At 36.9% G+C, this 11,966-nt stretch overlaps 1 protein-coding gene across 1 annotated transcript; it reads right to left on the reverse strand.

The window, feature by feature from the left end:
* LOC104736588 (BURP domain protein RD22-like) lies at nucleotides 9,754-11,966 on the reverse strand. The gene is made up of 4 exons (XM_010456604.1): nucleotides 11,855-11,966; nucleotides 11,672-11,771; nucleotides 10,598-11,304; nucleotides 9,754-10,326 (listed from the first exon to the last, which is right to left on the reverse strand). Exons 1-4 carry the CDS (start codon nucleotides 11,897-11,899, stop codon nucleotides 10,000-10,002), a joined length of 1,179 nt encoding a protein of 392 aa, XP_010454906.1. The 5' UTR covers nucleotides 11,900-11,966; the 3' UTR covers nucleotides 9,754-9,999.

An 11,966-nucleotide genomic window follows, 5' to 3' on the forward strand; every position in this document is an offset into this window, starting at 1 on the left:
AAGTAGTATGGGATGCTTAATTATATATATTGTATTTATTAAAAAAAAAACGGTTCGGGTTGTTTCAGCAACTCATCTGCATTTTCCTCTAGCACAGCGAATCGAGATGCAGAATGAAGCGTCTGTTGAGTATTTTCCTGTTCGCGAGACTTTTCACTACTGCGACTACCTTTACTAGGAGACACAGTTGACCACTCGTCCTTGTCCGATTCAAGAGTTAACGAAGCACTTGTTTTGGCCGGCGAAATCACTGCAAGAGGGGGCAGTGAGATAGAGGTAGCAGGCAAAACGTTATCAGAGACCAACTCACCTTCCTCTAATTCAGCGACTGTGTCTGGCCGTTTTGCAGTGAATCCTTGTTTCATGACACACATCCTTTGTGTGACCCCACTTACTACAACGTGAACAACGTGGCGGAAGCCATGGATACATAAAATCGACAGTAACTGCAGGTTGTTGGTGTTGCTTGAAACAGAAAGAATAGGGTAGACGTTTCGTTAAATCAACCTCGACAAAAACTTTTGCTTCTTCAAAATTTCTACAGAGCTCTATTTCCGGATGTAGACATGGTTGACCAATTGGACTGGTGAGGAAACCAAGACCTTCCCAGGAGAACACAGAGTGGGGGACATTCTTTAGAGTAACCCAGAGAGGCATTGAAGTGACCTCAGGCTGAGCTTCTTCCGGGATAGGAGACCATTTCGCTAAAATCATAGGGAGACCTGCAATATTCCACATCCCTCTCCTCAGGACCCTGGCTCGCGTATGTGGATCACGAATACGGAAACGAACAAACTTAGCAATATTTTCATAGACATCTATTTTGATTGCTTTGTCCCCAAGGGGCCAGATCTTGTTAACAATAACATGGATCTTAGCAACATGAGGAGCAGTCGAAGGAAATTTACCCACTAGAAAATCTTCCCAGAGAGGGACGGAGTCCTGAATCACTTCATCCGAGACTGTAATTGTTGAAACTCCATCGATCAGGTTAACTTCAAAATCGTATTTTTTGAGAGAAGGACGCTTGTTCACCACCGAAGCATAGGATGGTGGTTTGGAGTGAGAGGAGGAGCTGTCCTCCGGTGGCTGGACAACGTTAACTGGCTCCGTCATAGGGCCAGCCGATGGTGGCGGCCACGAAAACCCTAGCGTGCGAGGCAAACCTAAATCGCCTTATTGATCTCTCTTAGCTGACGTGGCAGAGCAACAATTTTCCTTTTTTTTAAAAGTCATTATTGATGTACCTTTCTTCCGCAAACCGTGATTTTCGCTTAGTCAATTGCTTTCGAATTTCATTTTCTTGGTCTTTGTTTCCATGGTAACCATTTCCCCTAGAACCAGAGGCGTTACATCGGTCATCATCAGGCAGGTTTGGTTTCGAACTAGATGTAGGGCCATGTATGCTGGTTGTTATATTCTGTACGACCGTAGATTTTTTCTCACAACTGGTTTTGTTAAAGAGATACTTAACTGCAACACAGAAAGGGAAATGAAGATATGAGGTAATCTGAGTCAAAATAGCTAATAACCACATACACTATAACTAGATATGAAAAGGAAACAAAATGTACCATCAACTCCAGCAATTGTATCTTGTATCTCTTCTACGACTTTTTTAATGCCAACATCAAAAGTTCGGTGAAAATTGAAAAACGAAGTCAGCCGCCTTGATTTCTTCATCTGAGGGTTGCGGGTTCCTTACGTCTTTCGAGGTGCATAGGACATAACATTTTCCAAAAATTGCTTCCTGTTGGAACAATGTTACTATGTTAAAACAATCATTAGCCTTTTAAAATACTACAAGTTTAACACTAAATACACGTTTAACTTAGGATAAGCGTTATAAATTAATATATAGAATTATATAGGAAATAAACCTTTTAGTTACCATTGAGTTTACAATAGTGAGGCCTTGACCTGTTCCTGAAGCCAAGAACACTTCGTTGACACGTATATCTTGAACTCCTTGAAGATGCGACGACTTAATCTCACAAGGTCTGAAGAACCATAGTAGCTCTACTCTCCTCGGGTCACGTTGATCATTGTGTTCCCACATTCTTATGATCTTGCCAACAAAGATCCCTCTAAATTTTTGTTCAACGTCAAAGCAAGTTGCCACACAGTCATAAAGACAATATTCAGAACCTTTATAGGTGAAAGATTCATAGAATTGGACATCTTTGTTTTCTACACCGGTTCCTGATATCTTTTTACCCCACTTAAAGCTTAAGTAGTCTTGAACTTGTGCTGAACTATTCATTCTATATATAGAGCAGGTATCTCCTATAAAATGCAGTACATAAAAAGAGTCACTAAATCAGCATTGCACATCATCTAGAGAATAATGTAAGGACAATGATATGTTTACATCTTTAACAAAACAAAAATGATATGTTTACATAAAGCTTATTTCTCTAAAGAATACTAAAACTAAAAATGCACTAGTAAAGAGTGCAAATTGCTTGATTCGTCTCTAAAAGAGCTAGAAAAAAATAGATGTGAAAAGAGAAAACAACCAATACACTAAGATGCTACGAAAACCAAATCCTATGGATCTTTAAAGAAATCTACCCTTCAAAAACTTAAAAGTGAAAATTTTGTTTGAACTACCAAATTTATAGTCTTCTTAGTGGTAAAAATATATGCTTGAAATCAAATTTGAGCAAAACAAGTTAATTTAGGTGTGATTTTAATTTGATTATATGATATTAAGAGTAAATTCCTCATTAACTTCACACATCAAGTTCACACCATATAAGCAATCAAGATTTTTTATTAACTAAAACATCTCTTAATTTTTTATTTTCATCGAAAATAGAAAGACTCACATAACTTATTTCAAAATGTAAAGAATTAACAAAAACAAATAGTGATGTGCTGATAATATCTAAAAACCAAAACAAATTTACTTTGCAATCAATCCAAAATGGTAAAGTAACCTGATTGTACCAACCGATCTGAATTTTTGCAGCAACACGATTGTTTTGATTAGTTTGGAATCCAGAAAACCCAAATCTAGATGAATTATCTAAAAAGATTTCTTCAAAGTTTTTTTTCACAAAAATCTTACCGTACATAAATTTTGTGTGATATGCTACTATTAAAATACTCCTTACTTGTAATATTATCGTCACACTCAACTTTTTCGTTTTCTAGAATCTAGAGTTTATGCTCTTTATTGGTTTTTTCTCTCATCTTACAGGGTTAGCCGCACACCTTCGTTTTAGGGTTACTGTCTCGATGGTGAGTTTATGCATTCGCTCACTTATGGGCCAAAAATTAGATAAATCAACCACGTAAATAAACTCTAATAGATCAGCCTCACGAGTATGTTTTTGTGGACCTAAAACTACGTTGGGATTAATTGGTAAAACTTATAAATGTGCATATTGTTTGTTTCATGTTTTAGTAGTTTAGCATGAAAGACAACATAAAAGGCTTTTTGAATCTCGATAGTCCAATGCTTTTCAATGGAGCATTTCCTAATTTGTAGAGTAACTCGATAGTACCAATCGATTTGGATTTTCGCAGGAACCTGATTGTTCTGTATACTTTAGAATCATGAAAAAGCTAAATCAAGATTAACTAAAAAACAGCTTGGAAGATATTTCTACAAAAATCTCATCATGCACAAATTTGGTGTGGTATGCTACAATTAAAATAATCATCACTCATAATGTTATCATTAGACTCAACTTTTTAATTTTCTTTCTAGAGTTGATGCTTTTTGTTGGTTTTTTCTACCATCTTACAGGGTGTGGGCGTTGGATCTTACACTCATTAATATTAGTGGTTGATACGAGTCTGATCTTAACAGCTAGCTTTGTGAAAGAAATGTGTGTTATTAAGCTTTTGCCGTCAAATCAATGTCTTTTTTGGAGATTACAAAGTCATGTATTTATACTAAACACAAAATGAATTAAACATTTAAACATAATTATTCTCTATAAATGTGTCCGTTTGATCTTCATATTAAACTTGTATTGTTCAAATCCTCAAGTTGACCGAGTCTTTCTCTAGCCCGAGAATCTTTCCTCTCGATCTCGGACTTCTTTCACTTTGCTCACCCAGGGCCCGAGCTCCTTTTGCAGTTCCTGAGCTGGAAGATTCCAAACTGATCCACCTCGACGCCGAGCTCACTGACCCCCATAACGCTAGTGACATGTGTCCTAGATGCAGATCCAAAGTCCACTCTAGACGTTTGATCAAAGCTTCGGGCTTGGAGGGGGTTATGGGCCCAACATAGGGCAAACAAACTTTTCTTTTTGGGTTATCATCTCGATGGTGAGTTCTTATCATATAGAGAGAAATTTTTGATATACATTGGCTCACTATGGGTCCACAAGTATATAAATTCAACTTGTAAGTAGACTCTAATATATCAGCAAGTATGTTTTTGTGGACCTAAAACTAGGCATGTGACTTCGGTTTGTTCGGTTACTCGGTTTTTCGGTTTGTTCGGAAATCAAAAGTTGTTCTCAATCGAACCGACTAAGATTTCGGTTCGGTTCGGTTCGAGTACGGTTATTCGGTTTTTGTCATTCGGTTATTTCGGTTCAATAGTTTTGGGTCAAACATGTGTTTTTAAAAATTGGGCTTGTAAAAAATAGCTTAATGACACAAAAAAACTAAAAACAACTGAGTCTCGAGAGAAGGAGAAACCCTCCCCACGAGTGGAGACAGCCGCGGCGAGATCTTGCGGTCTCGAAGTCGAAGAAGAAGGATGATTTTGCGGTGTAGAAGTCGAAGGAGAAGGAAGGAGAAGAAGAAGGTGATGATGAATCAAGAAGAGAATGATAAACAAAGAAGAAGAGAATGGTAAACAAAGAAGAAGAGGATGATGAAGATGATGATAATATATCGAATCAGAAGAAAAAGAAGAAATTAAAAGAAGAAGATTATGATGATGATGAATCGAAGAAAGAGAAGATGATGATGAAATTGAAGAAAAAGAAGATGATAATGAATCGAAGATGATAAAGATGGTGAACTGAAGAAAAACCAGAAGAGTCGAAGAAGAATCGAAGAAGAGGCATCGAGAAGTTCACTAGTATAATTAGATAAGGGTTTTTTTTGGTTAACCGTTCAATTTGGGAGAACCGAACCGAAAATCTCGGTTAACCGAGTTTAAATTAAATATTTCCAATCGATTTACCTAATTAATAGAAACCGAACTGATTTGCCCAAATCTCGATTCGGTTCGGTTCGGTCAAATCAGTTCAGTTTAGATTCGCCGGTAAGATATATTATGCACATTTCTATGCCCTACATGTTAAGCCCAACACAGTTTTAGGTAGATTCTCAACTTAGAAATGTGCATAATGTATTTTTAATAGCTCATCATGTTTTATAAGTTGAGCATGAAAGATAGCATTAAAAAAAAAATAATTCTTGATAATCCAATGCTTTTCAAGGAAGCATTTCCTAAGCATAAAATCTTCAAAACTATCAAAATACAATTTTATCCTCACTAATATATTTTTTTTTTATAATGAGATCTTACGTTGTAATTTTATATCTAAATGTTAAAAACTATACTAGTGACATACATCATATTAATATATCTAATAGCTTACTACTTTTTATTTGCTTATTTTGTATGTTCATCACTACTACAACTTTACTATAGCTTTATCAATCATGCCCTCAATAACCATGGCCACTTATAAGATATAGGGCCCCAAAATTTTTTATTGTTATAAATGACAATCAATATTTGGTTAAAAAATTGGAGATCGCTTTACTAGAAAAACAAAATACAAAATACGTGTGGTCAAAACCAATGTTGTTTGTGTGGGTGATTGTCTCGATTTATTTGTTGTTCTCTTTTCTTAGATTTGTGATTTTCGAGGAGTTATGTCTCGCTCCTTATCCATGCTTTCCATATATGTTTAGATATGATCATGTTTTGAAGTCTTCTAATTTACACGTTTATTGGTGTATCAACGTCGATTCTGAAAGCATGTTTGAGTCACTTCTAGAGGTCGTGCTTACCGGGTTATGAAGTCATTTCTTTCGAGAGATCGACTCTCATCGTGATTGAATGTGGTAGATGTTTTCTTTGGGTTAGATGTAGGAACCCTTGGTAAATATCATTTGCAGGTGCTTCAGAAGAAGAGGTTCATTGTTTTCTTGGTTTCTATTGTTTCTTGCGGTTGTTATTGTCGGTTGTTTATGTTCTTAGTTTAAGGTTTTTCCTCTTTTCACATTTTGTTTGAAAATTTATGATTTCTGTTTCTAGTATCTTTCGTCTTCCTTCCTTAGGACCTAATTTTCGAGGAAATATTTACGTTTTCCGCGGATCTAAGTTTCTCTTGTTTGAGTCTTGTATTTCATCATTGATTCCACAACAAGTTCATCAATAATTTCTTATTTGACAAAAAAAATTTAGGACCAGTCTTAATTATAAGTTATAACCAATGCCGGACCTGTGTCGAGGGAAGGGGTGTTAGATGACCCCCTTAAAAATACATATCAATTATTTTATATATTATTTATTATGTATACGTGGCTGATTTAGTTAAAATATTTGAATTTTATCAATACTGCCACGAACAATACCAAATATTGTGGCCAATGCCATTTTCCTCTACTCCTTTTTCGGTTTGCCACTACTCCATAGTCAAAAAACTATTATAATCTTCTTCTTTTGAAACATAAAACTAATTATTTTTTTATTTTTTTTTGGAATTGACATGAAACATAATAAAATAAGATAAATAAAGAGAGTTTTATCAAAACTGCCATGAACAGTACCAAACCTTTTGATTAATGCCATTTTCCTAATTCATTTTCCCGCTTGCCACAACCCTATAATTGAAATACTATTATACCCTTCTTTTTTAACAAAAAACTAATTATTTTCTTATATATTTTTTGGACAAGATAATTGACACATTAAAACATGTATCATTAAACGCAAAAATTTTTATTCATCAATTTTTTTTCAAAACACAAATTTCTTTCTTCTCATTCTAATCTTCAACTTTTCTGTTTCTCCATCTTCAGTCTCTCTTGATTTCTCATCTTCTTCCATCTCAATGTCTCTTAGTCTGCCGCCGGAGAAACTGAATCTCTTTCTGTAAAACTCCATCTGTTTCAGTCTATAGGCCGCATATAATATAAAAATTCTTCATCCCAACACAATTCTTCGCCCAAGACCTCCGTCTGATCCGTTTGCCTCCTCCATGGCAGGTGAAACTGCTAGGTCTAGTTTCAGAGTTCTTATATCCGACCACAAACATGCAAAACTGCAGGTCTGTAAATCCGATGGACCATATCCAGCCGACCAGCATTTTGTCCATCTCTATTATATCGTTCATTCTCTTTAGTGGACTATATATGTTTGGTAATGTGATTTGTGTCCATTAATAACAATAAAAGTTGTCCACACTGAAGGTCTGCAAATCTGCTGTCCAGTGGACTAGATCCAGCCGACCAAGTTTTTGTCTACAACTATCAAACTTGTCTACACTGCAGCTCTGCAGATCCGGTGGACCAGATCTTGCCGATCAGATTTTTGTCCATCCCTATGTTGTCTTTCGTTCTCTTTAGTGGTTGTCTATCCCTAGCGGATCAGGTTTTTGTCCATCCCATCAGGTCTGCAAATCTCTCTACCACTATCAAACTTGTCTCCACTGCAGCTCTGCAGATTCGGTGGACCAGATCTAGCCGATCAGGTTTTTGTCCATCACACTGTTGCAAAATGATGAACAACATCATTCTCCCAGCCTGCGCTTTGAATTCTTCTACTTGCGCTTTTCTCAGTTTTTAAGACAGGGGTAATTTGGTCTTCTCACACCTTCCCTCAGCTAAAAAATGGCATTTTAGAGAATGAATTAAAAAAGTGGCATTTTTAACAAGTTTTTGTGGAAAAATGGCATTTTTGACCAAATTCCCATAAATAAATGCAAAATTTTTTTGGACCATCAATTATTTCTCCAAAACAAAAATCTCTCTCTCCTCCTTCTAACCCTCAACCTTCCGTTTCTTCCATCTCAGACTCTCTCAACTTTTATTCTTCTTCCACTCGCTCAGTCCATCGCCGGCACTGCGACACAAACTGAATCTCTCTCTCCCAAACTCCATCTGTTTCAGTCCGCCGGTCACATAATGTAGAAATTCTTTATATGCAGATATGGCAGACCAAATCCAACAACCAAGGATTTTCTCCACCATTATTATGTCATTTGTTATGTTTATGGACCATATATGTTTGGTCTAACCCTTTGTGTTCATTGCTATCAAAAGAAATTGTACTCACTATAGGTCTGTAGTTATAGTGGACCAGATCCAACAGGTAATGTTTCTGTCCACCACTATATATATTATGTCATTCGTTCTTTTAAGTGGACCAAATCCGTTTGGTCTGACACTTTCTTGTTGATTACTAACCAAAAAAATTGTCCACACTAAAGGTCTGTAATCCGGTATATCAGATCCAAGAGCCAAAGTTTTTGTCCACCGCTGTTATGTCATTCGTTTTCTTAAGTGGACCATATTTGTTTGGTCTGACCCATTGTGTCCATTGCTAATATTAAAAAAATTCTCCACACTTCTGTTCTATAGTTCCGATGGACCAGATTTAACAACAAAGGTTTATGTCCACATTATTATGTCCTTCGTTCTCTTAAGTGGACCATATATGTTTGGTCTGACATTTTTGTGTCCATTGCTAACAAATTTTTTTGTCTACACTATAGGTCTGCAGTTCCGGTGAACGAGAATTAACATGCAAAGTTTTTGTCCACCTTTATCATGTCCTTCATTCTATTAAGGTGATCATATCCATTTGGGTTGACCCTTTTTGTACACATTTCATGTCTGCTGACAGCGCATGCACTGATCATGTTGTGCCTCCGGTGGACCAAAGCCTTAGAGATCTTTTGTTCCTAGCCTACGGTGGAAAAGTATATCTGTTGTTTCTCTTTGCATTTTTGACTATCTAATCTTTAGAATTTTATAACATGTTTGTCAAAATATATTTTTAAAAAACTCTTCCGTCCTCTCTCGAAATTTTTGTTTTGGAATAAAGAAGAGGTTATGGGTTTAGATCCATCTATCGGACCGGAGAACAAACCATTTTACATAGTTCCCTTCCAAGTGTCACTTAGACTAATAACCTTTAAATTTTGACTTACACACATTACCCAATTGAACTATTGACACTTGGTAAAGAAATATACATGTATAATTGAATTTCTCCTCTCATTGTTATTTATTTAGCTAAGCTTAATCACATGTATCAAAAAAATTTAGTTATGAAATTCAGACAATTTGAAAAGGGATGTAACACGAGGACGGATTGCTCGGTTACGTTGATGTTAGCTTGCGTCTCCGCTGGGAGAATTGCGTAGAGAAATGATGTCGTGAGTAAAGTGGAATCGGCTTATCCATCTCTCGTCCTAGAAACGACTTTGGATTCTCAAGAGCAATTCCCAAGCTTCTAGATGTTATCGTAGGATTGATCAATGATGATGTATTTTTAGTGAAAAGAAATTGTACTTTCTAAATTGTAAAACGCAGAGGTCAAATTAATTGGAGCTATTCCATTTGAGCACGTAAAGTAATTGCTACATTGAAGCCATATGAAAACATTACTTTGCTTACGTACGTGTACCAGTTGAGAAATTGGTTGTAACGTAATACATCCCCAAATTTAATACCAACAAACATCAATCACAGCCAAAGTATATTTTCACCTATCTTACATGCTGAATTTATGTTTTCCGTCAATTAAGTCTTAAAACATAGAAATGGAAACCTTTCAACTCTAATTTATTATAGTGTTCTTACAAAACCACAAGAAGCACTGAAGCAGACAACAAAAGACAGCTACGTAGGTTTTTTTTTTTTTAAAGAACATATAGATGCCGTCATTCTTATATTGGAACCACGCATTACTATATGTATATGTATCTATATTCATTACCAAAAGATAAATTATCTGAAAAGTTATTAGACATAACCCACAATAAGATAGAAAGGCAAATCTATCTAGTAGCCAAACCACACAACATGGGTCTCCGGGAGGAAGTGGCAGACCGGAACTGTCCCTGGCTTCACCTTAAGAATTTTGAAAGCCAAATGGTTTGGGTTCCAAGCTGAGGTGTTCTTGTGGCACACCGCAACTGCTTTAGCTCGCATCCCGTTCTCTCCTTCGAGTGGAACCGCGTAAACGCTCGTCATCATCGTTTTGTGGCAGTAGAACACCGCGAATGGGTACTTCTGTTTGTGACACACCACCGAGTTGTTGTCAGTCAACTTCTTTACTCCAGCCGCCGCAATTTTGTACTTCTGCATCGGCGCATTCTTCTTAGCCACCTACAGTAACCAAAGTTAGATCGGTCAGCCAATAATTTTAGACATAATATATATTTTTTAAAAATTTTGTTTTTCTTTTGGATTTACATATATAGACCAATCCAACTATACATGAAAACACATGGTTCGGTCAGCCAATACCAAACTGAAATTAAGATATTTGTGTTTAACAATTAATATAAGATAAAATTAGATAGTGTAACAAAATTAGCTAGCGTACATAGTAGCTGTGAATGTGATTAGCTAGTGTATTTAGTTATGGGTGTGTTACCTCAGTGGAAACAGCCCTGATGTGAGATTTGCCAAGTTTAGAGACGCTAAAGTCAACCATAGACTCCAAAGACGTCGCACAATACTTCTCCTCTGCACCGACCTTTTTAGCTTCACACTCCTCAATCGTCTTCTTCATCATCTCAGCTTCTTCCGAACCAGCTTCCACCGAGAACCGGTTCAACGTCTCCAAAAACTTCTCCGAACCAAGTGGCACCGTTTCCGCCTCTCCACGTGGCAAGAAAGCCGTTTTGCCTCCGTAACCATCCTCCGCGTTAAACCGTACGCTCATAGCTTTACCGGGGACCAAGTCTTTCTCCAAGAAGAAGATAGCCGCGTTAGGATCGTCGTGGAGCTGAGTCTCCTTCGCTGCATAGTTATACATGAAAGGGTTGGGTCCTGGTTTTACACCGACGTAAACCGGCTTGCCCTTATGGCGCGTGCGCACGGTCACACCGCCTTTGCCGACTCCTACGTCGGTTCTCTTCCCGGGTTTACCCGTGTGGACTCCAACGCCACCTCCGTGACCTTTTCCGCCGCTAACGCTCACGTGTGTCCCTCCTCCAGGCTTACCCTTTCCGGTGTCCACATGTACACCTCCCTTTCCGACGTTCACGGCAGTTCCTCCGCTGGGCTTACCTTTTCCGGCGTTAACGTTTACGCCGCCTTTACCTACTTGGACGTTGGTGCTTTTCTCGTCGGTGAAGTCTACAAAAAATAATTGGGAGGCACTTATTATATTAAAACAAAAAAAAGGATACATTTATTTGCTAGTAATTACGTACAGATTCAAAAATATAGGAGTATGTTTAAAGATAAAGATAATGTATTGTAAGAATACAGTCAAAGACATCTTTATTTGCATTTATATGCGTATAATTCTTCTTTTTATATGTGTCTTAAAATTTGAAAAACAGTTAATAGTAGTGAAAACCATAAATATAAATTGAGCAGAACATCCTAAAGAAATTAGCAAACGAAACGTGTATTTATAACATAATCAGAGAACAGAAGTTCGAAGACTATAGTAGATCGAATTTGTTTTTGTAAAATCGGTAAAGTAAAAGATACTAACCGAGATTCAAAAGATTATGGAGAGAGTTAGGAATGGGAGTGTTTGGTAAAGCAGTGCTCCAATAACGCTCCGGTGTTAAATCAGCCGCTATAGCAATGACCTGCGGTTAAAAAAGAAAAACGTCAAACCATAAAGAATAAAGTAAGAAAGTAATTTTTTTGTTTTGTTTGAGATAACAAGTACCATGAATGAACCAAGAAGACATATCACAGGAAGACGAATCGCCATTTTTGGGAGTTGAAATAGAAATGGATTGATGAATCTTGAGAAGAAGAAGTGGGAAGTGTACGTAGAA

This window comes from Camelina sativa, chromosome 13 (assembly GCF_000633955.1).
Source record: "Camelina sativa cultivar DH55 chromosome 13, Cs, whole genome shotgun sequence".
NCBI lineage: Eukaryota > Viridiplantae > Streptophyta > Magnoliopsida > Brassicales > Brassicaceae > Camelina > Camelina sativa.